General features: G+C 37.9%; 2 protein-coding genes and 1 pseudogene across 13 annotated transcripts; 2 read left to right on the top strand and 1 right to left on the bottom strand.

Moving 5' to 3' along the window:
• Nucleotides 1-1,291: 1,291 nt before the first annotated feature.
• Nucleotides 1,292-22,875, top strand: CLDND1 (claudin domain containing 1). 12 transcript variants are annotated; one of them, XM_055258981.2, is made up of 6 exons: nucleotides 15,378-15,520; nucleotides 16,674-16,717; nucleotides 16,928-17,237; nucleotides 19,372-19,482; nucleotides 21,177-21,314; nucleotides 21,487-22,875. In XM_055258981.2, exons 1-6 carry the CDS (start codon nucleotides 15,514-15,516, stop codon nucleotides 21,705-21,707), a joined length of 831 nt encoding a protein of 276 aa, XP_055114956.1. In that variant the 5' UTR covers nucleotides 15,378-15,513; the 3' UTR covers nucleotides 21,708-22,875. The 12 variants fall into 12 exon arrangements, with proteins under 12 accessions (XP_063486645.1, XP_055114957.1, XP_063486649.1 ...); XM_055258978.2 differs by having other exon boundaries at nucleotides 15,390-15,520; nucleotides 16,667-16,717; XM_055258983.2 differs by having other exon boundaries at nucleotides 15,480-15,520; nucleotides 16,652-16,717.
• Nucleotides 2,897-6,039, bottom strand: GPR15 (G protein-coupled receptor 15). Its single transcript, XM_055258977.2, has one exon. It carries the CDS (start codon nucleotides 6,037-6,039, stop codon nucleotides 4,957-4,959), a length of 1,083 nt encoding a protein of 360 aa, XP_055114952.1. The 3' UTR covers nucleotides 2,897-4,956.
• Nucleotides 12,666-15,046, top strand: LOC134735470 (large ribosomal subunit protein eL38-like; annotated as a pseudogene).
• Nucleotides 22,876-27,579: the final 4,704 nt, after the last annotated feature.

Genomic DNA, 27,579 nt, shown 5'->3' with positions numbered 1-27,579 from the left:
GTCATATGTAAGTTTTGATGCATAATATTTTATTTTCTGAATAAACATCACAATAGTAGTTTCTATCTCCTGTTTCATATATAATTAAGAGCAAATGAAAGAGTGCATTTAAAGTATACAGATCACAAATATGCTAGGCAGGAGGCAGGAGCACTTTTTTGTTTTATTTTGAACTAATAGAAACACAGAAATAAAATATTTTAAATCAGAATTGATAGGACCTAGCAAGTAAAAATGTTAAATTTACTATCAATGTTGACAAACATGAGGTACTCATAGATGATGTTTAACTCTCTCTAACATGGAAGTGTCAGAAAACTAGTTAATTATTATATATATTTAATTAGCAAATAAGAAAAATCACTGAATAATGTCAAATTGATGAACATCCTTTACTAGGTTGGCAGATAATTTTAATAATAATGTGAATATTTTATCATAGATCCTTAAGCATATACAGCTAACTCAGAAAGTTTCACTGTAATTTGAAAGTACCTTTGAATCTTAGAAATTTGGTGCTTATATATATAAACCAGAAATTTTTTAGTTTAATAATGTCTGCCCAACTAGCAGAATACTTTCCCCCTACTTTTAGATGAACAATGAACATTTTATGTAAATTTACATTTCACTACCATTTACCTTGTCATAAGAACCTTTATGAATAGTTTGATACTTTGGATATTTAAAGTAGGGTTTTTTGTGTTTTGGATTTTATTTTTAATACTGTAGGTTTATCTTAGGATGCAATTTCCACTTGTCATATATGTTTAGGAAATATAGCTCTATTAAGGAAATGACAAAGATAACAAGAACCAATGAATGTAACTCACCCTAGGGTGGATTTTTACATTTGCAATATAAAATCAAGTCAATGGCACAGTTGTTTTTCCCTGTACACTTATACGTAAAGTCTAGTCATAATCGTTTACTTCTAAAATTGATAAAAACAAAGAATGTTGGCTCAAAAAAAAAACCTTTAAATAATAACTGGCATGTGCAGGGGAAAATCCAATCCACATCAAGCTCCGTGAAAGACAGAAGGAACTTGCAGTAGTCAGTAACTGTTTGCAAATATTTTGGTAGTTAAAATTACCTGCTTGCTTTTTCTCCTATGGCACCTCTTTCTCTAATGGGGCTGGAGCCATTATCTTGCTGGCAGTTTACACCAGTGGTCTGGTTTTAGAAGCAAATTTGTAATTCTTTTAGTTTTGCTCGGCTTTTATGAATGAGCTCTGTAGGAAAACAGGTTCTTTGTGGCATGCACATTTGACAAGTCATTTCTCACTTCTGAGATCGCTAGGTAGAATAGAGAGTGATTGGAGGAGTCAAGATGAATCACAGAGGAAGATTTTTTTCCACTCACCTTACCATCATACTGTGCATTTCTGCATCTATTTAAAAATTAACTTGTGACCCCTAGTAATAGCCCGTTCTCAGTCACGCACATAGCTTCCCTTTAAGACTGTTCTTATAATTTTTCACTACAGAAGTGATTTTGACTTGTTAAGAGTGGACAGGTTAAGGGACTCCCAGGAATATCAGGTTAGTTTCAACCTTTCAACACAACCTAAATGGAGTAAATGTGTTTGGGACTATGTTTGCGACTATGCGTGTCTTGAGTACATTTCTTTTAAAATTAATTATAAAGTATCAGACTACACATTACCTAGGATTCAATGGAGACCTTTTCTGGGGTAAGTTTAAAAAAGTTATTTGAGAAATGCTTGAGAGATCACTATCTTTTTATGTTTGTCATTTACATCCTCGCAGTAACTTTGGACTACTTATGCAAATGACTACAAATAATGTTAATCTGTAGTGATTTCCTTGTGTATTACTCTGAATTATAAAAATTTTATTTTGTTTTCCTAACTTTGGATATAACTGGCAAGGCATGATTGTGTTAGGATGAAAGAGTAATTTTCTGGAAATTCTTGGCAATGTGTTGATTTGTTCTTTAATGACATTAAATTATCACAGACTAGCCTTTAGGCTAGTTTAATTCAGGTAATAAAAACAATGAAAAGGTATAAATATGAGTCTGTGTTTCTATGTATATCTGTAAGTATATGTATATGTAGAATATCTACGTTGTATAGAAATAGAAATTGTTCAAATTAAAAATGAAGAAATATTATTATTATTATTTTTGAGACAGAGTCTCGCACTGTCACTTGGGCTGGAGTGCAGTGGCTCAATCTTGGCTCACTGCAACCTCTGCCTCCTGGGTTCAAGCGATTCTCTTGCCTCAGCCTCCTGGGTAGCTGGGATTATAGGTGCCTGCCAGCATGCCTGGCTAATTTTTTGTATTTTTAGTAGAAACAGGGTTTCACTACATTGGTCAGGCCGGTCTCGAACTCCTGACCTTGTGATCTGCCTGCCTCGGCCTCCTAAAGTGCTAGGATTACAGGCGTGAGCCACTGCACCCAGCCTATGGTTTTAAAAATATGCAAAATGTCAGACAACTAATTTGTAATAAACTTTTTAATGCTATTGTAATGTAAATTACATTTCATACCAGCAGAATCCATATATGACAAAATAACATGTGAACTTAATCAAGCTTTGAACTTTTTTCTATTAGAGTTATACTACCTATAAAATTATATCTATTTTTTTCTTCCACAACTGGTGCATTATGAATGTAAAATAAACTAAGATTTTATTAAAGCCTACAATTATTATATCTATTTAAAGTACTAAAAAACCAATAATATATATTTTTATTTGGTATTATTTTAAATATTCTCAGCAAAATTAAAGTGAAGAAGTAGAAATAAAATCTCAATATTTTAAAAATGAGAATGATTAAGTATTATTTGATGTTAGTTTGAAAATTTGTAAGTAGTAGTCAATAATTAATAATAGAAATCAAATCACTTTATAAAGTAACTTTTTACTCCACATTTAAAACTTTATTTATATTTATTATTTTTACAGTATCCTTGATAATTCTATAGACATAGATATTACCAACTACATTTAGGTATGAAAGATTAAAATGACCTTATTAGTATCACAACATTAAGGGTGAAGCTAAAATTAATAGCACAGGTTTTCTCCTTTCCCAACCAATAACTTAGCTGATTGATTCAGCTATTTTTTAAAGGCAGTATTTTTCAAAGGCAGTAACTTTCATGATTAGTAACAGTGCTTTTGCTGATTTGTTTTAAAGAAATGTGTGTCTTCTACCTTCCGTATTTTGTTTTCGTTTAACTTTTGGAGATCTATTCAATTGCATTGAATTTAGTTTTGAAGTTTTCCAAGAATATTTATTTGTTATTATTTACATGGTCTTTTTTTCTATAACCATAATAATTTACTAAAAGGTTATTAGAATTAGTATTAATATTAATATGTTTTTAGAAATTAACACAGTCCAGAAGAATACTTATGTAAGGAAATTATATTTTTATTTAATAACAGTTTAAGAAAAATTAACAAGTTAGCCAATTTATAAAACCAAAAACTGTATTTTCAGCTTCTAATTAGGCTACAAGGAGATATCTGATATTTGAGGTTTCTCTTAATGTGAAAGATACATGACATGAAATTAAATTGGCTAGTCTTTGAAAGGATTCTAAGTTTTTTCTGATTTTCAAATCTAATATTTAGGAGTAAAATGGTAATTCATTCAAGTCAACAGTGGAGGTAAAGACATAACCCACTTTCCCTTGAGTCAAAAGATGTTTACAATAGCATGCTTGCTGCTGCAGAGTCTTTTGTGGTTGCCACTAATTACATGTTTTTCACATCAAAGTCTTCAAAAGGAATATAGGTACAAATTGACTCAATAAATATTTATTGGCTAAAGGAATTCAAGAAGGTTTCTGGGTATGGAAAAATATATATAAAATACTAGTGAGATCTTTGTTAGAGATTTTCTACTTCGGCTGAATACAGAGCAGCCTGTCTCCCTATATTACTGGATTTTATCTTGAAATTACAGGCATGAAACAAATGATACTATAGGGAATGTGTAGCACTAACATTTTAATTAAAATACAAAATGATAATCTGCATCAGGGTACAGCTAAGAATTTGATGAGTTCCAATTATATTAGTAATAACATTTTCATTTGATAACTAGGTAACTGGGTAATTAAAAACGTAATTAAAGCAAAGTCAAATCCTAATTTATAAAGGCAATGAAAACAAAAGAGCATAGTAAAACCCCATTAAAAAGTAGTTGCTACACCATTATGAATGAGATACATTTTTATCAATATCTTACAAAGCAAATGGAGGTTGAATCCTGCTATATGCTTTTGTGTTAAAATACTAGAAGACCATATGATAAAGTAAGTCCCAAATCATAAACACAATACAAAATCCCCATGAGTTTTTTTTTGCCAGTCCAAAGCTACTCTGAATAGGCATAGGATGAAGCACAATGTTGAAAGATGATGACGAATCACTATACAAAGCTTTAAAGATTGAGGTCAGAATCTAGCTTAGTAACTCAGAAACAATTAATTGCACAGTGCAGGTATATTATATTTTTGTTACCTGCATTGTTACCGCATTTCTCATCAGATGAAAGTAGGCAGAATCATTTAAATGTAGTCCAATTTGGAGTCCGGTATGAATGGTGGTGGGGATGAAGGTACCATGGTTTTTGAGAGAGGAAAGGCCCAAATGTGCATTAACAATCATGAAGAAAGGGACTGGTTCAAGCAGGAGCCTTTATCCAAGAGTTCAAGGACAGATGGGAATTGGATTTTGTCTGGTGGACTTGATTGGCAAGGGTCGAAGAAGGCTGCTCAGCTGAGAAAACAGCACATGGCCTAATTATATCCACAACACAGGGATTTTTCAGTCCTATCTTTAAAAATGAACTCTTCCTTGCATCTATGAAGCAACGTGAATCCTATCATTAACACTTCTTTCTTTGTTGCTGACAAAAATTAACTCCTAAACCCACCAACAGAGCTTGAAATGTCACAGTTCCCTTTAGAGTGACACAGACCTCTTCCTCCTCCTGGCAAAATCTTCTGCATGAATGAAGGTGGAGAGAGCCTTAGTAAGGTGACTATCTGATGTCTCAGTGCTACTCCCAAAGTCATAGTTTTTCAGGCAAGGGCACAAGCAGTGGACAATGGCCCGGCGGATGTAGCTGTCGAAGATATAGTAAATGAAAGGGTTGACACAGCTGTTGGCAAATGCCAAGGGTCCACTCACCTCCATACCAAGCTGAAGAATGGCTGAGGGAAAATAGTGTTCTTGCCGCAACCCAGAGACAATGGCCAGGAGCTTGAAAGTATTGAAGGGCAGCCAGGAGACAAGAAAGGCTGCCACGACAATAAAGATGATCTTTATGGATTTCTTCAGCTTTTTGTTGTGCTTTCCTGACTGCTGGTAATGGGCACACAGCTTCCTTGCAATGCAACAGTAGCAAGTCACAATGCTCAACAAAGGGACAAAAAAGGTGAAAATTAAGGCCACCAAGGACCATATGAGTTTAATTGGAGTTGCCTTTTTCTCTGCACAGTATGGCTTATCATCAATCAGCGTGAGCTCCCTCGACAGAAGAGTAGGCAACCCCAGCAGGCAGGAGATAAACCAGATGCTGGCACAGACTACATATGCAGAGTCTGTCCTTCTGAATTTCCTGGATACCACTGGCCACACAATGGCCAGGTAGCGGTCAACACTCATGCAAGTGAGCAAGAGGACACTGCAGTGCATATTGACGGAGATCATGTAGGAGCTCCCTTTGCACAGGAAGGAGCCCGTCCTCCACAGTCCTAAAGATGCTTCTTTATCCACCCAGAGAGGCAACGTGACAAGGAAAATGAAGTCAGAGGCAGCCAGATTGATGATAAAGATGTCGATCAGTCTTCGGCTGCCGGGTTTGAAATGCAACGCTCCCATGAGAACAAGGTTCCCCAGCGCTCCAGTCAGGAACACAGCTGTGTAAAAGACTGGAAGGAAGACAGAGGTGTAAGGAACATGGGAGTGGGTCTCCCTGATGTCAGAGTTTGGGCTCGTAGCATAGTAATAATCCAAATAAACTGAAGTTTCTTCTGGGTCCATCACCAAAGAGCAGATGCCAAATCTGGTGAGTTTCCTTACATATGATGTTTTTGTATAAATTTTAGAAACCGCAAGGGAGCTTCTTTTATACAGTGCCTGCCTCTCTCTCTCTTTTTTCCCCTCCCTTTAAAGATCTTGGACAAACATGAAAGCCGAGATTAAAAAATGCAGTTTCTACCAATCCTCAGAAAGGGCAAACAAGGAGCACCACTCTGATTGGTGTTGGTTGGTTGTGGTTGTGGTTTTTTTTATTTGCATTTGCTCATGAAACTGAGGTGTTTTTTAAGTTCTTTTTTCAAGATATTCAATTTATTTCTTTAAGGCTAGTAATTAAGAAGTGAATTAACTTGATTTTTCACTTCCTTTAAAGACCTCCTTTGCTTTTGACACTGAAATTTATTTTGATCTAGCCTTCTGTTTCACATAGAAGATACTGTTCTGCTTTTAGAGTTGTAAGGCAATGATGATGTATTCTTTTTATGTACTTTGTTGGTGAAATAGGAAGAAAACTAGTCTTTCATTGTGTAAAGAGTGACTGAAAAGTTTCCCAAGTCATACTAGTCTACAACTAGGTCAAACAACATGTTTCCAATTAGGGCATGAGAGTCTCTCCATCTATGTGGCTCTTTCATTTGACATGTTTCATAAGTTTTTAAAAATCCCCCAAAGACTGGGACTACATTTTGTGCTCTTATTATTATTATTTTAAATTTTCCACTACAACTAGCATAGCATCTTGCACATAGTTGGTGCTTTGGAAATGGTAGTTTATTAGGTTTGATTCAGAAAATTCTTTTTGTTATCCAGCATAACTAGCAGAAATGAATTCATTGGGGTCTAACTTCAGGTATTGTTGTTATTTATGTAACTTACAAACACAGGTTTAAAAATCTCAAATTGCTATTTTTACCCTCCTATCTGCTATTGTAATTCAACCAGTGAAGTTCCCTTTTGGTAAGAGTTAACATCATTGATTAGGAGATTTTCTCCCTATTAACCCTCAAATACGCTTCATCAGACTCTGGATCCCCTCTGATCTTCTCTTCATTATACCACACCTGTGTAGCACTGATTTTTTTAGCTTCTGAGCCATGGCCTTCTGGTATCTCCACACATGAGTGAACATCACTTTTGGAATTGCTGATTGCTGATCTGGCAACAGATATACCTATAAGTGACATCATAATGGAGGTGCCAGCATGGACACTATAAAAGGGAAGATTTTTTAGTACATTTAAAACACTTGGGGAACAGGCTAAAACAGAAAGAATTCTATCACATTTTTCTCTCATATGTTTCCTTTTATATTATGATGACCGTAGTAAAATATAACACATTTTGAAATGGACTCCATTTATTTCAGCTCTTCACTGGCCAAAGTGACTCAAGGCTCTCTTGAACTCTCCTTCTCTCCTATCTGATTTAATCTTCAGAATTCTAGTTTCAGGTTGATATTGCTATTCATAGAAAAATGTATGTTTGTAGATGAAAATATAGTCATTAAACATTTGAAGTCCTTTCTTAAGTTGTTTTTTCGTTTATTTGTTTGTTTAATTTTTGAGACAAGGTCTCATTAGCGTCTCATTTTGTCACCCAGGCTGCAGTGCAGTGTCTTGAACACAGCTCACTGTCAGGCCCATGCAATCCTCCCACCTCAGCCTCCTGACTAGCTAAGACTACAGGCATGCACCACCATGCCTGACTAATTTTTGCATTGTTTGTAGAGATGGATTTTCACCAAGTTGCCCAGGCTGGTCAGGAACTCCTGAGCTCGAGTGATCTACCCGCCTTGGCTTCCCAAAATGCTGGGATTACAGGCATGGGCCACCAGGCCTGGCCCTGCTGAATTGTTATTTCTTCAGTAATTAGTATATTAAAAAGAATCATCCTGCCGGTTGTACTTCCTCTTTCCCTCTTCGTCCTGATATGGTCTAGTGTCACCTGAGTCTTAGGCAAGTAAGCTGAGGTCAGGGAAGGATGAAGGCTCCTCTTACCTGGGACAGTCCCAGAAGTCACTCTGGAGTTGATTTGTGGGCCTGAGCCTGCCTTCTCCTGTGTCCCTGGCTGCTGTGTGCAATTCATTTAATTTCATGGAGGGCATATTCTTTACTAAATATAGACTACAGATCAGAGAAACTAATTAACCGCTTTGACATTTCTGGGACAGAAATCTTTCCCACTGGGTAAGCTTTAATTATTTAATAGAATAATTCATTTTGTCAAAAATTGAAGTAGGACAATATTTACTCAAAAAAGATTAATAGGGTAATATAGAATATTTAAACACATCATCTATATCTGTGTGCCTGTGTGTTAAAGTACTAATCATATATATTCTTTAAGTGTACTGAAATTTTAATATTAGAATTTTGTACCCTGCAACCACAAGTTCTTTTGGCATTTGAGAAAATAAGGTTGATTCTGGGTCTACAGTTTTTCTTCTTCTTTTTTTTAATCCTTTGATATGTCTCAAGAAGTCAACATTAAGGTATTATAAAATGGAAAAAGAGTTCATGCTCATACTGTAGAGGAAAATATTTGGCTGCACATTCATTCTGTATCCCTTATATTTTTGTTTCAAATTTCAAAAGTTGCTGGGCTGCTGATGTAAACTATCTCAAATCCGATTTCCTCAGCAAACTATTGAAGCAGTTGTAGATAAAATAGTTTGCTTTATCATATATGGCCACTTTGAAGTATGATATTTAATGGTAGAATGCTACAATGTGAGAATACTCACCGTGGATCAACAGCATCTTTGTACCCAAATCAGAAAACAAATTAAACGTTTTAAGCCAAAAACGGTCACATAGCATAGTGCCAGTCTTTTAGTACCTCAGAGTACAATGCTAGTACAAGACAGAATCCACAATAAAGCTGGCTAAAGTGGGGTTGTAAGTAAGCTGGTGCAATGGTCAATTTTAGGACTTTGAGTGTTCTTTAAAATAAACATGAAGATGCTAACAATAAAATAGACACCTACACATAGATCAAAACTCAAAAGCAACACTGGATTCCATAAACATATGAAAAGTCAGTGTAAACAGAATGATGGCAAAAAAAAAAAAAAGAATAAGATGTAAGTATTAGTAACTGAATTAGAGCATATTTGCCACCTCTTTGGAATTTTTTTTCTCAGAAAATAACACTCAACTTTCATCCCTGACTCCTGGCAGAAATAACTGCTTCTTCCTTTGTATTTTGTAAGACTTTAAAAATACTGGTTACAAAGTACTCGTCTCTTTTCATGCTGTTTATTGTCTTTGTATCTGACCCCTGGAGCTGATAATGAGCAATCTGAAGGCAGAGTCCATTCATTATCTCTGGACTGGCCTCTAGCATACAGAAGTTACCCAACTAAAGTTCTTTTAGGACTCTTAAAGCCATTGTTTTGAACCTGTGGATGCCAGATCGAATTACCCAGATTAGAGTCATCAGGGACACCTGCTAAGCTGTAGCTTGCCAGACTGTATTCTAGATGTCTTCAGTCAGAATCACTGGGGAAGAAGTCTAGGACTTTATATTTAACAAGCATTCGAGGTGATTCTTCTACACACTAAAGTTTAGAATCACTGTTCTAATTTATGTAAGTTAACCAACATTATATATTATGCTTTGTTATTATTTTGACTAATTTTTTTAAAAAGACTTAAAAGTTACCTCAAAATTTGAAATTTGTGGAAGTCTTTTAGTCCGAATATCACAAAATTTGAGGAATTAATTTAGATTTCTAGGCCCTAATTATTCTCTGTTCCAATTCCTGAGTTATGCTCAGAACTGGTTCAGGTGTTGAAGATGAAGACAGAGAAAGGTTTTCTCTACAGAAACGTCTGCTCGAGTGAATTCATTACTATTTGCTGTGGCTTGCAGCCTCTGCTTCACAAGCAGGCTGAAGATTTAATAATAGAGCCACCCCAATTAGGCTTATTGAACTTGTGATTATATTACTTTGGCCTCTTCCCTGTCAACCACAGTATCAGGTGGAGACTCATCAGATTACATGCATATAGCACAGAAGAAAGGAATCCTTGGACATGAAGCCTTTGATTCACACATGCTCTGCTGATATGTCCCGGAATAAATGGCAAAGAGCATGAAGCAACTAATCATTTCTCATTAATCTAATCAGTCAAACGGTGTCATTATATATTCACTTGTTAGATACATTATCTTGTCCATTTCTTACAAGTATCATAAAGTGCAAAGTCAAATAGTTAAGTTTAAGAAAAACGATTATACTGTTTATACTCTAGGAGTTTATTTTTATTTTTAAATTCTCAGTTACTTGGAGAATTTAGTACTATGTAATGTAATATCACATCATGCCAAATTAAGTGGCATGTATTCACTATTATGAGGGCCCCCCACTTAATTTACTGGGTTATTTCCATTGGTAACTACTACTTATATAGATAGAAATGATGTTACTATTCTAGGAATATATACTTTAGGTTTCTTCGAAATAGTAGATTTAATCTGAATTTAGGTTGTGCATAACAAAAATTATGTTTATTTATGTTGGTGTCCTTGGCATCCAGCAGAGTGTCTGGCAAGCAGTAGATGGTCAATAAATGATTGTAGATCTGGGATGAATCATGCTTGAATTTTGAGTTATTTCCTCAGAGTAGGGACTTTTCACAAACTTCTTAGACAGCTTCCATTTTCTATTCAATCCTGGGATCTTTGTCACATCATAAACTAATATGAAGAGATGTTTCTAAGTTAATGCAGCATATTTTTTGTCAACCTATGCTAATGTTTTCACTTGGCACAACTTGTTGAATCAGAAGCAACTTGCAAACCAATAAATGTGAAAAATATCATTATCATGGCCTCATAATAAGTATGAAGGATAGTGATGAGAAGAGGACTCTCTCAATGAAGACTCTTAACTTTATTAATAATTAAATTAATTGATTATATTAGTTTCTTATCTGCAATAAGATTATTTTTTGAAAAATTATTTTTGGGAGGCTCACAATTCATACTCATAACCCTATACTAATAAGTGTCAATTAAAAGAAATCAGAAAAGTTTCCTTCCATAATTTTACCTTCATAATTACTGTTAATCTTTGAAATAGCAAGGGCTGTTTTTCAGTATCTTTTCTAATCAGAATGCACATAGTCTTCCTCCTTTTCCTTTGCAATCTACATTTGCCATTATCTCTGCTTCTAGTACATTGCCTAGGCTTGAGGTATAGGGTGTATAAATTCTGCAATGAAACTCTAATGCTGTGGATCTGTGAAAACCATATTTAGTAGTTGCATTATTCTTCTTCCAGTAGAATTATAAACTGTAAAATTTTAGAGCTTCAAGTGGTATTAAGGATCATTAGTAGAACTGTTTTACTAATGAAGACCCTGCGGTCCAGAAAGGGGTCATTAACCAAAGATCCACTGATAATTTTAAAATAAAGGATAACTTAAACTTCTCATTTACATATGGCTCATTCACTGTCTTTCAGAAGCATGGGCATCTAAAAATTATAGTTTTTTACTATATGTGGCACTTTACAGGCACTTTAGTAAAAAAAAAAAAGGAGACATTTTAGATGCATTTTTCTATTTGCCTTGATCTTGATTTTGTTGTTGTTCTACAGTGAATGGGTGCAAGGAAATTCAAAGATATGTACATTTTTAAAAATGGTTTTTGGTTGGAATCCAGAATTGTACATATTCCCCTTTTCTTCCTTTCTGAACTCCAAAGTTCACAAGGAAAACAACCAGGAAAAAAGATTACATGAAAAAACATCGTGTAAATATATCTTATAATGTAGATATAGCTTTTAATTCCTAAAAACGTGCAATTAAAAATAAAATATTAAATGTATTGGGGAATTTGGTATGGATGGAAATTCTAGTGTGAAGCGTTGTTTCGTAAGTACATAATAAAAACAAGTTACAACATCTGAGTATCTAGATTTTCAGTTACCAGTTTTATTTTAAATGTGCTATAACTGTAATGCCTTCCTGTTGAAACTAGAACCATCTTTAACAAGTTAAGCTAGATGCCCCATTTAACTTTGCTTTTAAACCTAAATTCCATAATCTCTACATGGTTGCACAAAATCAACTTTCATATTTGTGAAAATATAAGGCTAGCTACCGTTTCTCAAACAGCAGAGTAAGAAGCAGAAGTAGAAATTTAGCTCCATTAACTAATTAAGGATTTATTTTACCTACTCATACAACAAGCAAGCATAAATAGAAATTAGGAAACACCAAAGGTGCAGAGATAAACCAGAAATACGGTTGTGTGGTTGGTGAAACTGGGTGTGAAGAGGCCGTTCAGGTCCTCTCTCAGGATGATCAAAACCACAAACACGTAGACACCTCCAGGTTCACACTAGGTTGGTCAGTGAAACGCGTCCTGAGTGTTTTCTAGGCATTCTGAAGACTCGAAGGGTGCAAGTATCATCCTCCTTTGCAGGTCTTCCCAGAAACATCCACCTCCTGAGTCATGACGACTTGTGTATGATACCATCCCAGGCCTGGGAATCTCCTGAGCAGGGCTAAACAAGGAGACCCAAAATACTAGCCCTGGCAAATCTTTCCTAGTCATTTGGTGGTTAGTCCAGAGCTTCTCAAACCTGCTGAAGCGAGCGGGATCACCTCTCTCTATAAATGGCTAATCTCCATTTAGGGGTAGCCTCTAGGGTTAATCCAGGAGCTTTAAAAGCTGTCTGTCTTTTTCCCTCCTTTTTTTGCCCGGTCGCCGCTCGCTGTCCCGGTCCACGCCTGCTCCCTGCGTGCCTTGTCGCCATGCCTCCGAAAATTGAGGAAATCAAGGACTTTCTGTTCACAGCCCGACGAAAGGATGCCAAATCTGTCAAGATCAAGAAAAATAAGGACAATGTGAAGTTTAAAGTTTGATGCAGCAGATATCTTTATACCCTGGTCATCAGTGACAAAGAGAAGGCAGAGAAACTGAAGTCAGTCCCTGCCTCCTAGTTTGGTAGTGAAGGAGTTGAAATGAACCAGCCACACTGATTTGAACTGTATTAGAATACAAAAAAAAAAAAAAAAAAGCTGTTCTCATTAAGCTTACTCAAATATTATAGAGATTCAACAAATATTTGCAAATACTAATAATTTAATGATTCTTTCCTAAGCCTCAGGTCCTGTGCTGGGCGTTTTATATGTATTTTCTCAATCTTCACAATGATCATGTGGGATAGATGCTACCGTCAACATCCATATTTTTGAGAAAAGACAACCGAGACTTAAAGAAGGTTAATTCTCCAAAGTCACAAAACAAGTATATTCAAGTGTGTTACCATGGTAGACAGTTACTCTAATATCCAAGTTTGCTACCAAGTCACTCTCTCTAGTTCCTTTAACTGTAGACTGAAGTTGTTTCTTCTCTCTCCTTTAAATTTCTCTTTTGCCTGGTTTACTGACCACATGATCTCAGTGGAGAAGTAAATCTGAAAGTGGGGAATTTCTTTTTTTGAGACAGAGTCTTGTTCTGTCACCCAGGCTGGAGTGCAGTGGCATGATCTTGGCTCATTGCAAGCTCCGCCTCCCGGGTTCATGCCATTCTCCTGCCTCAGCCTCCCGAGCAGCTGGGACTACAAGCACCCGCCACCAAGCCTGGCTATTTTTTTTGTATTTTTAGTAGAGACGGGGTTTCACCGTGTTAGCCAGGATGGTGTCGATCTCCCGACCTCGTGATCCTCTGCCTCGGCCTCCCAAAGTGCTGGGATTACAGGCGTGAGCCACCACGCCCGGCAGAAAGTAGGGGATTTCTAATGAAGGCCAATGGATGAAGACATTTCCTGGAGTATAAAGGCGTTTATGCGTCTTACTACACATTGACAATTTGCCTGTGCCCCTCCGCCGCTTTCTGTAGTTGGTGCCTCTGACAAATTTTTTTTTTTAATTATATGCTGTATGTGAAAATCCAGTCATGTTTGAATATATTTGGCTACTACCTTATTATGTGCTGCATATGAATATCAGTTTCACCCACACAGGTGAAAGAAATGTAACTATAGATAGAGAAACATATCATGCCTTTAATCTGTCAAAGTGGTAGAAATTTAATATCAACTTGAAGCTCCCGTCTTTCTCCTGTGCTAAATTACAAGGCATTAGGGGACAGAGTGGGGATTTGAGAGCCCCTCTGGTCCTTGAGTCAGCTTTCTCTGTAGGTTACTGCTGAGAAATCCATTTGCTGGTCCCAAGCCACGTTAATAGTTCCACTCATGTTATTGTTAAGATGTCCCTGCTTCCTGTCCATGAATTTCTGTGTTAAACCTGAGGGCTCAAAATCATTGTTGCCTCTGTGCTACACATCATCTGCAATCTCCAATGCTGTCCATGACCTTATCTGCTTGAGTGATGTTCCCCAAATTTCAGTCTTTTTTCCTACTATACCCACAATTTTTTATTCATTTTTTTTTTTTTTTTTTCGGAGACGGAGTCTCGCTCTGTCGCCCAGGCTGGGGTGCAGTGGCGCAATCTCGGCTCGCTGCAAGCTCCGCCTCCCGGGTTCACGCCATTCTCCTGCCTCAGCCTCTCCGAGTAGCTGGGACTACAGGAGCCCGCCACCACGCCTGGCTAATTTTTTGCATTTATAGTAGAGACGGGGTTTCACCGTGTTAGCCAGGATGGTCTCGATCTCCTGACCTCATGATCTGTCCGCCTAGGCCTCCCAAAGTGCTGGGATTACAGGTGTGAGCCACCGCGCCTGGCTTTTTATTCATTTTTTGACATATCTGGTATCCTCAGTATTATTAACTTCATATTTTTTAAATTAAATGAAAAAAATTTTTAAAGGAACAACATTACTGCAATAGAAAACTAGTATCACTTGTCATAAAAAGAAGGCAGCTACAAACACATTTTATGAAACCCAAATAATGTCATTACATTCTTGATGGATACTGTCTGCCAGGTCACATACTTCTTAGCCTAAACTTATGCAATAAAACCAGAAGGACGCTCTGCTCCAATGGGCGGGATTCTGGGAGAGGGAAATAAAATGGGTCAACGTTTCACAAGTAGAATCCCATTTTTGTTCATTTATACTTAGATCTAGAGGCAGGGTGGTGTGATAGGGAAAGCACAGGCCTAAAAGTCAGACCTAAGTTATACAAGTCACGGTCATTGACTCGAGGTGACCGGAAACAGGCCCGCTTTACTTTCTGGACCATTTTCCCTTCCTCCCTAAAATGCAAGAATCCAACAGCCTAGACTTCCCTTCTGCGTACCGGCTTGCCCTGAGGAGCTGAACTACATCTCCCACAATGCGCCGCGCATCGCCGCCTCAGACAGCTTTCAATCTGTCCCTCCTACAACTCCCACAAGGCCCCTCGGCCCCGGGCCGCGGCCCGGCCCGGAGTGGGGGCGGGCGGAGGCGCGGGAGTTATGGAGGGGGCGGGCTCTGCAGGGAAGTGCGTCAGAGGAGGCGCGGGGAGAGTAGGGTGCTGTGGTCTGAGCTAGAGGGTGAAGCTGGCGGAACAGGAGGATGGGCGGTGAGTGAACGGGACCTGCGTCGCCGGGCGGGGGTCGCGTCGCGGTTCGATGTTCCCGGCGGTTTGAAGAGGGGCCCCCTTCCCGGGCGTGGTCGGGATTGGGCGGGTTCCGAGCGGCGGGTTTGTCCCTGGGCCGAGCCCTCTAGGGCGGGGCCTGGTCGGGTACCGGGAGACCCTGGCCCGGGGCCGAGCACGGCTGCCCCGCCCCAGCCCTGGCCTTCTCCGGCCCCGCCGTGAGGCACGGGAGGTGACCGTTCCAGGCGTCCGGCTTGGACGAACCGCCGTTCCCAGTGCTGGGACCCTTTAAGGTCATTTGAGAGCACCAGGATGAAGGGGGGATTTTTAAAAAATCAAAATACAAATCCAACTTTTTGAGTTATCGTTGTCATTGCCCTTATCTTTCCTGAGTCACTTCCCATTTTCCAAACTCAGCAACCTCAGTTTGCGAGTCTGTTTTCGTGCACCTTTGTAAGGTGTTTGGTGCGGTCACGGTGTATACTTGCCTTGTAGTATTTGACTCAGCGCGATCCGCCTTGAGTCATTTTACCGCGGCCATTTACTACTGCCGTTGAGCCCTGTCCACGCCTTGGGAGTGTTGATATTTTGAGAGTTTTCTGTCTGGCTGAGGAGGGTTCATTTAGTTTTTGCGGACATATGTTGCACTTAGGATTTAGGGAGAGAGCAAGGTTTCAGTTGAGGAGGTTCAAAAGTATAAGGAATAGGGAGAGTAGATAGGAGTGAAGCATTTGGCAGCGTAAAGTAGCTTGGCTTAGCTTTAATGGATTAGGGAGAGATTGCTATCTAGCATTATTACATGTTATTGTTCTCTTTGCTATTTTATACACCTAGAACAACCTTTCCCTCGGGGTTAACAAACATCTTCAACTCTGTTTTCCGTATGGCTCCTGATTCTCACCTTTGTTTTAGGAGGCTTCCCTCTTCAGAGGAAACTGGGAGAAGCCAATTTCCACTGCTTCTTTTTCCTGTGCCTTTTTAACACTCAAACCCAGAACACTTAATCCTCTGCAGCTTGTGCAAAAAATCAGTCTGTAATTTAAAATGTGTGCACGGTACACTGCTGACCATGGGCATGTCTATTGTTTGTATCTGTAATGTGTATGTCCATTTCAGTGTTGTCTGTTTTAGTATGCAGGTGATAGACTAGAGAACAAGACCTCTGTCTCCGTAGCATCCTGGGTATGTGAGCATTCAATAAGTACTTTTATGAGAATGAGTTTTGTTTTAAGCTTAATTAAAAACATGCCTGCTTTCTAAAAAAAATTCTTAATGGTTATATGTACGAAGGGATGGGGAATTGGGTAAAGGGTGCATTTGGAATAATTCAAAATAACTTTGGTTATTTGTCTGTGAAGTCTAACTTTTCTTCTTTCTTCAACTTTTAAACAGAGCAGTCTGAATGCCAGAATGGATAACCGTTTTGCTACAGCATTTGTAATTGCTTGTGTGCTTAGCCTCATTTCCACCATCTACATGGCAGCCTCCATTGGCACAGACTTCTGGTATGAATATCGAAGTCCAGTTCAAGAAAATTCCAGTGATTTGAATAAAAGCATCTGGGATGAATTTATTAGTGATGAGGCAGATGAAAAGACTTATAATGATGCACTTTTTCGATACAATGGCACAGTGGGATTGTGGAGACGGTGTATCACCATACCCAAAAACATGCATTGGTATAGCCCACCAGAAAGGACAGGTATTTCTCTTATTTTAACTTCTCTCTTCTTTACCTGGTTAATAATAGACAAAACGACTTAATGATTGCCCAATTACATGTAAGCGGGTTTGTTGGTTCTCTCTCTCCTTAAAGAAATAAATCATGTGTATCTTCTTTTTCTACCGCCTTCTCTCCCCATCTTTGCATTACCATGGTACTCATCAATATTGGTTGGATGAGGAACTTTTCTTATCTTGGGAAAGCCATTAAAATTTTTTTTTTTATTTACTCACGCATTAAAGTACTTTTCATTACTCTAACACATGTCATAAAGAAATAGTTGAAAAAGTACATTGAAAGAGTTTTAAAAATATTTGGTAACTAGTAAAAGGACTACCATCGAAAATCAACTCAACAAATTGTCATTTTATGGGTTAGCTGTATTATAATACTTATCTATCATTTGCCCTTGTGTCTTAGAGAATATAATTTGACCAGCTCTACATTTAAATCTGTGTAATTATGAGACTATTTTACAACAATCTTGATGCAGAGTTGGTAGGTTAAGAAATTTGTATTACAGAAGTAAAAAAAAAAAAAAAAAACTAAGTTTTTCAGGTTTATTTTGCAGGCATTCTTATTTAACACTTAAAGATTTTAATTTCCAGTTATTAAAATGGTAGCTTTAGAACTCTTTGTAAGGAACGACTTTACAGTTTATTTATGACTACTTCTGTTGGCCCCTTAGTGGGGAAGCTTTGTATTCAAATCATAGCAGAACAGGCTTGAGTTACCATACATCAAAAGGATGATAATATGTCACTGTATCTGGAAAAAAAAAAGGAGATAATTTGGAAGGAAAGGAGAGAAAGTTGGTTAAAATTCATTGTAAAATGTTCAGTTTGACTTATGAGGTTACAGGAGCACTTGATATTGATATTGGAGTTGGAATTGCAGTGTTACCATTTAGTCATTCATTAAATAATTTATTGCATGTCTCCATGTTCCAGGGCCTCTTAGCTGGGAGAACATCAGGAAAGAGAATAAAATCCTTACTCCTGGGGAGCTAGCATTCTAATAAAGGATGACAAGCAGTGAACAGAATGTAACAGTATAAAGAGAATAAATAATTATTTAGTATGTTAAAAGATGACATGTGCTATGGCAAAATAGAACACAAAAGGGATTTGGAAATATGTGGGAAAAGGAATATTGGTGGCCACAGGTTATGATTTTCAAAGGATACTTAAGGTAGGTCTCACTGAGAAGACACCACTTGAGTAAAGAATGTAGTTAAAGACTAGACGAAAGAGTTGGCCATATGGGTAAATGGGGAGGAAGTCATTTAGGTTGGAAAGGACATCTACTGCAAAGGCCCTATGGCGGGAGCATGCCTGAAATATTCAAGGACCAGTAAGGAAGCCACTGGGCTGGAATGGAGGGAGAGACGGGAAGTTGGGTATGCTGTTAAAGACCTACTTTGGGAGTGGGAGTGGGGCAAATCCTGGAGGGCTCTAGGCGTAATGAGAACTTTGGTGTTGACTCCAAGTACAATGCTGAGCCATGATCTGGTCACCCTGGCTGTTGTGAGAACAGAGGCAGCAGACAAAGGTGGAAGCTACAAGACTATGGTTAGGAGGCTATAGAAGTAATTCAGGTTAAGTGATGATTTGACTCACACCAGAATGGTAGCACTGAGCAGCAGCTGGATTCTGGACATAGTTTGAAGGAAGAATTCCTGGGATTTCCTGATGGAGTGTAAATGTACAAGAATTACTCTAAAGTTTCTGGTCTGAGGAACTGGAAGTGTGGATTTGGCATTCCCTGAGATGGGGATATGGTTGGTAAAGCAGGGTTGGATGAGAAGATCAACATTCCTATTTATTTCGGTCTTTGTTCCCTCCCCTTCTTCCTAGGCTTTCTACATAGCTATTCTGCCATTCATTTTACTGCTTCCACTTTATTTTTCTTCCTTGTGCCTGTGTCTTCAGCCTGCCACTGAGAACCAGTGGCATCCATTGGACATCTATGAAACCTGTGTGTCAGTCAGGGCCAGAGAAGTTGCTGACCCCTCTGGAAACGTCCTTTACTTTTTACTTCAGAGAATAATTACTGAAAGAGATTTTTGTTAAATGTTTATAATTAAAACAACAGGCAATTGTTCTTGTTCCAGAGTCATTTGATGTGGTCACAAAATGTGTGAGTTTCACACTAACTGAGCAGTTCATGGAGAAATTTGTTGATCCCGGAAACCACAATAGTGGGATTGATCTACTTAGGACCTGTGAGTACTTTGATTTCACCAGGACAGTTGGGGGAACAAAGATAATTTTATTTGTCTCTTTTTGGACTATGTTTTTGAAATAAGATGAGTTAGTAGATTGTGCCAACATGAAATAAAATCTCTAACAGTATTCAGTGAACTCTATTCTGTTGATATTTTAGAAGGTAGATACATGCTTACCAAATTTCAAATGATTTGAAGTTGACAGGGTCAACTACTTCATTGGATGATGGGATCTAGACCTTCAAAAGATGTTATTAATGGGCCCATTTAATAAAAGGAAATTTAGTTGGGATAACTTATAAATTCCTATATTTGAATTAAACACTTTCCACTGCTTGAGTTCAGATAAGTATATGTGAAAAAAGTTGACTGCAAGCTCTAAATGAGTCAGTGAGTTGTCAGGCCTGTCAAAAGTGTTTATCCAGTCTTAGGTGATAGTAACAAAAGGGTAGATGTCAAAAAAGATGAAAGTATTTATTAGGAACAGCCTATTCCTTGATGGTCAGGCAGCCCAAGAAATACTGTCTTCAGATTGGAGCCTTAGTTTTCAGGGCTGTAGGGACTTGCCCAGAAGAATGATCATGTTGTAAGAGAAAAGATTGAATAAGATGTAGGTATTCAGTTTTATAAAGAGAATGTGTAGCAAGCAGTTTATTACTAGGAGAGTTTGAAAGAAAGTAAGTTAGAAAAACACTTAAGAAGTTCCAGAAAGGAAAACCAGCACCAAAAGGTAAAGTTTGGTCAAGATTGATATGAATGCATTTTTAATAATGAATATTATTGGAAAATGGAATGGCATGTTTTGTGAGGTCATCAGGTTTTCTTCCCATGTTGGTGAGTGATTTATGATAATTAAAACTGCCTTTAGATTCTCTGTCTCTGCTTTGTGCTTTATGTATATTCTTTCAACAGCCCTGTAAGACAGGTCATTTATAATTACCATTAATTTACTTGTTGTTACTGCCTTTAGATCCTGTAAAGACCTAGATATTGTTGGTAGGTAGAGTCAGACCGATTTTTATATCAAATCCTGGCTCTACCACTTACTGTGTTATTTTTACAAGTTATTTATGACTCTTGCCTCAGTTTCCTTAATTACAAAATGGAATTAATAATAATAGAGCTGTAGCTATGGGGGACTGGATTCAGGACCCCCTGCTAATTCCAAGTTCACTAAAGCACCTTATATAAAATGGCATAGTATTAGCATATAACCTACACAATCCTCCTGTATACTTTAAATCATCTTTAGATTGCTTATAATACCCAACACAATATAAATGCTATGTAAATAGTTGTTATACTATATATTTGTAAATTTGTATCTTTTTTTTTTTTTAATATTTTTAACCCTTCGTTAGTTGAATCTGTGGATGTGAAACCTGCAGATATGGAGGGCTGACTGTATCTACTTTCTAGGGTTGTTGGGAGGATTAATACAGAAACTGTGTAGACAAACATAGCATGGAACATAGTGAACCCTCAGTAATTGCTACTACCTGTTAGTGTCCTTTTGTCAGGACAAGAGTAGCATCTTTTTGAATAATGTGCTTTAGAAAAGAGGCCTCAATGTTAAAATACTTTCTCACTTTTTGAGAAAAGATCTAATTAGAATATGAAAGAAATTGCCATTGTGGGGAAAATGGTCTGAAATCACGGTAACATTTCTTTTGTCTCTTTTTAAAAATCAGATCTTTGGCGTTGCCAGTTCCTTTTACCTTTTGTGAGTTTAGGTTTGATGTGCTTTGGGGCTTTGATCGGACTTTGTGCTTGCATTTGCCGAAGCTTATATCCCACCATTGCCACGGGCATTCTCCATCTCCTTGCAGGTAGGGTTTGTCATCATACTTACCTTTTAGCTTCTTCCCGTCTCTTTAGGGACCAAAGAGTTATAAATCTTAAATGTTCACGTATTAACTGCCCTGTCACATTGCCTGAAAAGCTCTTTACTGCGCTTTTACCCAGCCATGTTTTGTTTTGTTTTCTAAATTTTCCCTGAAGGTCTGTGTACACTGGGCTCAGTAAGTTGTTATGTTGCTGGAATTGAACTACTCCACCAGAAACTGGAGCTCCCTGACAGTGTATCCGGCGAATTTGGATGGTCCTTCTGCCTGGCTTGTGTCTCAGCTCCCTTACAGTTCATGGCTTCTGCTCTCTTCATCTGGGCTGCTCACACCAACCGGAAAGAGTACACCTTAATGAAGGCATATCGCGTGGCATGAGCAAGAAACTGCCTGCTTTACAATTGCCATTTTTATTTTTTTAAAATAATAACTGATATTTTCCCCACCTCTCAATTGTTTTTAATTTTTATTTTATTTGTGGATATACCATTTTATTATGAAAATCTATTTTATTTATACACATTTACCACTAAATACACACAATACCACTAAGATTTATGTGGTTTACTTTAAGCGATGCCATCTTTCAAATAAACTAATCTAGGTCTAGACAGAAAGAAATGCATAGGGACTTGACACAAATTTATGAAAGAAAATTGGCAGTAGGAATGTGACCCAAAACAAGTGCTAATGTCTGTTAGACTTTTCAGTAAAACTAAAGTAACTGTATCTGTTCAACTAAAAACTTATATTAGTTTCTTTGGGAAACCTCTCATCGTCAAAACTTTATGTTCACTTTGCTGTTGTAGATAGCCAGTCAGCCAGCAGTATTAGTGCTATTTTCAAAGATTTAAGCTCTATAAAATTGGGAAATTATCTAAGATCATTTTCCCTAAGCATTGACACATAGCTTCATCTGAGGTGAGATATGGCAACTGTTTGTATCTGCACTGTGTCTGTCTACAAAAAGTGAAAAATACAGTGTTTACTTGAAATTTTAACTTTGTAACTGCAAGAATTCCAGTTCAGCTGGGCAAGGATTAATATTATTTTTAACTCTCCGTAAGATTTTCAGTACCACCAAATTGTTTTGGAGTTTTTTTCTTTCCTCTTCACATACCAGGGTTATTAAAAGTGTGCTTTCTTTTTAACAGTTACAAAGTAAAATTCCCCAACTGCTATTTATTTATTCCAGCCCAGTACCATAAAGAACGTTTCGCCATAATGACCCTCCAGAGCTGGGAAACCTACCACAAGATCTAAAGTTCTGGCTGTCCATTAACCTCCAACTATGGTCTTTATTTCTTGTGGTAATATGATGTGCCTTTCCTTGCCTAAATCCCTTCCTGGTGTGTATCAACATTATTTAATGTCTTCTAATTCAGTCATTTTTTTATAAGTATGTCTATAAACATTGAACTTTAAAAAATCTTATTTATTTATTCCACTACTGTAGCAATTGACAGATTAAAAAAAAGTAACTTCATAATTTCTTACCATAACCTCAATGTCTTTTTTAAAAAATAAAATTGAAAATGAAAAGATACTCAGTTGTATATAGAGTGTCTGAATTGATTTAAATCTCAGCACTTTAGGATAAAGAAGTGGAGGGAATCTCTGTGGTTGTCTGTGGAAAGTGCATCTTGCTGTACAGGGCTGTCGTTACGTCCTGTGTTTGGGTCTCTTGTTTTATCTTCTGGAAAATGTGGGAACCCCTTCCCCCTATTAGAAATAAAATCTTTATCTTTTATTTTTCAGAATTTTAAACTATGTTCTCAAAAGGAGTTTTGTTATCTCTACATGTCATACTTAATGTGGCTAGTTTTCAGTAAAGTCATTTAGTGGCTGTGGATGTTTGTGTTCTATAGTAAATAACCAAGTCAGCTTCTGACTTAGAACAAAGTCAGCATTACTCTGTAGCCAGTTATTGCCTGTGAAATGGCTGGTTACTCAGGTTTCTATCTAATCTTAATTCTTGAAGATTCATTACCCTTCGGCCCCTTCTGTGAAAGGTGGAAAAGAGAAAAGCTAAATGAACAAACAAAACACCTTTGGGAATGGGATAAGAAAATTTTTGGCAGCATGACATTTTTGTATTGGTCAGTTATTTTAAACAATGTCCCTGCCTTTTAATACCCCAGAGTTACATGGGAAGCTAGCACTGTAACCCCTGGTGCTGCATTGTAGTTGGTATTTTTAGCATGTTGCAGGGTAGCTGAGGTTATCTTTCCTGCAAAGACTTTTTTTCTTTGGAATATATAGGGCTGTATTGTTTCATTTAATGTGAAACTGATACTAATCAGGTTGAACCATATGAAACTGCTGATATTCAACCATTTTTGATCAACCTAATAAAATCAGTGGTAAGGCGAACCCTATTAAATTTAATCTTTGAAAGCAACCCCCAAAGTAAAAAATTAATTTTCAGATTTTTCAGAATGAAATTTTTTTTTTTTTTTTTGAGATGGAGTTTCACTCTTGTTGCCCAGGCTGGAGTGCAATGGTGCGATCTTGGCTCATCACAACCGTCGCCTCCCGGGTTCAAGCGATTATCCTGCCTCAGCCTCCCGAGTAGCTGGGATTACAGGCATGCGCCACCATGCCCAGCTAATTTTGTATTTTTAGTAGAGATGGGGTTTCCCCGTGTCGGCCACGCTGGCCTCGAACTCTCGACCTCAGGTGATCTGCCCGCCTCAGCCTCTCAAAGTGCTGGGATTACAGGCATGGGCCACCACATGCAGCCTCAGAATCAATTTTGTGGCAATTTAACAAATGTGTTTTAAGACCTTAATTTTATAGCTCCTAACTAAATGATGTGGGTAAATATCCTCTGATCTTTAGCAAAAGACTCATTTCAAAATTTATTAAGTATAGCCATAAAGCACAATTTGGCACAACAACAACAAGGAATTCTAGAAGAATTTATTCAGATAACTGTGCCTTCTGTCTGCATCATATTACACTAGGATTTCAAATTCATAATCTAATGGGAATGTGTTAAAATTTTACCTGCTGTAGTGTGTGTGCACATGCACACGTGCATTAAGGGAGAGGATAGGGTTGACAGTCACTCCTAGGTGAACTCATTTAGTCATATGATTTGAGAAGAATGAGATGACCACAAACCGTATCAATTTAGTTTGTTTTTCCATTCCAGAAACATCACCAAATTGCAGACTAGCACAGTTAAAACCTATAGACCCTCCCTGTCATGTTCAATTGACTATAACATATATAGATCAGGCCATTTTAATACTTAGCCTTCATATAAACTTTCACCAAAAATGAAAACCTGTTAACCTAATTTTGCTGATTGAAAAACTTTCTTTTTTGTGAAATGGAGTCTCACTCTGTCACCCAGGTTGGAGTGCAGTGGCCCAATCTTGGCTCACTGCAACCTCCGCCTCCTGGGTTCAAGGGATTCTCCTGCCTCAGCCTATGGAGTAGCTGGGATTACAGGTGTGTGCCACCATGCCCAGCAACTTTTGTATTTTTAGAAGAGACGGGGTCTCGCCATGTTGGCTAGGCTGGTCTCAAACTCCTGACCTCAAGTGACTCACCCACCTTGGTCTCCCAAAGTGCTGGGATGACAGGCATGAGCCACTGCACGTGGCCTGATTGCAAAACTTTCTGAAATTCTCTAGCAGCTAAAAGAGCAGCTAATGGGTGCAGCTCTGAAGATGCAAATTGTTATTTCACAAGCTTGATGCAGCTATGTCCTGGCACAGATGGGTGGAGGCTTCTGTCCTCCTTTCAGCACTCTTCTCAAAGTGAACAATGATTCATACCTTGAAAAGCGAGGAATAAACAAGGAAACAGATCTAAATTATTTTTCTATTGCTCATCAGGTGTTCTTACACTCCATCGTAATAAGATACATTTTTCTCTGGGGCCAAATTATATGCCATCATCCTGCAAATTCATGATGTGAAAATGCTCAATTGTAAAAAGAGTAACAGAATTATTATTTGCCCTATAGAAGAAGTTACCATAGAGTGACTACATTCTCTTCAGTGCCAGAATTTCTATTACTAGCATTACATGTATACAAATACACATTATTTGACATATAAACACTTACATACTTTCAGCAAACTTCTATAAAACAAGATCCAATTTATATTACTTTGTATATTTGCAAAGGTTTACAAATGAGAAGTGAGAATTTTCTTTCTGCCATACACCTTTTAAAATATCTGAGTTACTAAGTAATGTGTCATCTTTACTGGTCCAGTGTTAGTGTCTCAGTATGTGAGCTTTACCTCACCTGCCCTGCAGCCTTTCAGCCCCTCCCAGTCTTCTGCCTTTTGTTCGTTTTTTTCCCCCCCTTAGCTTGTATTGTCGTTGTATGTTCACAAACATCTTTGGTTCTCTTGCTCCCATAATTTCCCATGACACTTGCCTTCACAATCCTTAGCCCTATCTTCATAGACTGTGCTGTCCAGTTTTCTTAATCTTAAGATATCAAGGATGGCTGTTCAGAACTACCAAGTTGATTCTATAAAAAATTATGCTGTTTGACTTCAACTGCTTTATAATTCTAAGCATCTCTAATTATTGATCTTTTAACACCCTGCCACACATTTTCCAAGTCTCTACAAATGTTAGTTGTTGGAAACCTTTATTCTTCCTGCTTAACTTCCATGGAAGGGGTTTACGCTCTCTTTTAGAAGGGAATACTGGAGTCAACTCTTGTAGTATCTCCAAGTCTTATTTGCTTCTTTATATAAAAGAATAATGTATTATCTGGTTGGAGAGATTGCTGGAATCAGGGCATCCACAAGGAGCAGCATGGTATATGGTGGTTAAGTATTTAGCTTGGGAGACAGAATACGAGCTTTGTAATCCCAGGTCTGTCTTTTGTCTCTTAGTCTTTTTCCAAACACCCCTTTTCCCATCTGTGAAATGCTTTGATTATCATGTGTCTCTTGGAGTTGTCATGAGGATTATATAAATTGCTTAGCATAAAGTACTCGCTCAAAAACTGCTAGTTATGACTGGCTGCATTATGAGGGGTTGGGGTTGCAACGCCTATAAAGTGGTGGCTCTTAGCCTAGACTGCACATTGGAATTTCCTGGAGAACTTAAATGTTTTCATTCCAGAGAATCTGATTTAGTTGGCCTGGGCTATGGTCGGGTCATTGAAATTTTTAAAACCTTTCCAAGTGATTCCAGTGGGCAGTTATATTTGAAAGCTATGTTTAAAAGCAAGAAATAGGATTCTCTCTCTCCTAGGCAGATTATGAAAGAGTGGGCTGTGGAGTAAACAGACCTGGCTCGGTGTCTGCCTTCTAAAAGCCATTTCTCTACTGTGCTTTCCACACTCTTCTGTTGACTGGCTCTTTGTGACAGGTCCCAATCCATCCCACCTCTGATAGTTGGAGATGCGTATGAAGAGTCTGCCCTGCAGATCCAGTGCACCCCTGGTTCTCAGGTTCAGATTTGGTGGGATGTAATAGGAAGCCTTGTTTGTTTTGGCTTCAATTCCAAATTATTTTCTCTAATCCGGTACTTTCAGGGACCCTAAAATTTGAGGTCATTAGGCCTCTATAAAGAAAGTGAATATTCTGATCCCTGTATGCTTGTCAATTCATTGTGTTCATACTCTTGGTTAGAACTAGGAAGGAAAGAGGCATGCATGAGTGATTGATGTTAACTTCTACTCAAGCTAGAAATTCTGAGGATGAACATATAATAGCATTATCTATAAAATGGGATATTATCTGCCTCAATAGGTTTTTGTGATGGTTAAATAAGAAGGTATATATGCAAGTGGTTAGAACACCTTTGGAAACATAAGAGCTCAAAAAGTGTTTGGTACTATTATTTGGACATTAATGCAGTGCACGGGAAGGAGGCAGCCTTTGCTTGCCCTGTGTGGTCCAGCTCTAGGGCATGCAGGACTCTGAGCTGTTGGGGTTTACCACAAGGCTACACTCCAATGGGGATTAGAACTGGGACTGGTGTCAGCCCCTGCAAAAACATGCCAAATTGTAAAGACCATCGAGGCTAGGAAGAAACTATAGCAACTAATGAGCAAAATAACCAACTAACATCATAATGACAGGATCAGATTCACACATAACAATATTCACGTTAAATGTAAATGGGCTAAATGCTCCAATCAAAAGACACAGACTGGCAAACTGGATAAGGAGTCAGGACCCATCAGTGTGCTGTATTCAGGAAACCCATCTCACGTGCAGAGACACACATAGACTCAAAATAAAGGGATGGAGGAAGATCTATC

The sequence above is a fragment of the Symphalangus syndactylus genome, chromosome 21, assembly GCF_028878055.3.
Source record: "Symphalangus syndactylus isolate Jambi chromosome 21, NHGRI_mSymSyn1-v2.1_pri, whole genome shotgun sequence".
Classification (NCBI taxonomy): Eukaryota; Metazoa; Chordata; class Mammalia; order Primates; family Hylobatidae; genus Symphalangus; species Symphalangus syndactylus.
This window is presented reverse-complemented; position numbering and strand designations above follow the sequence as displayed.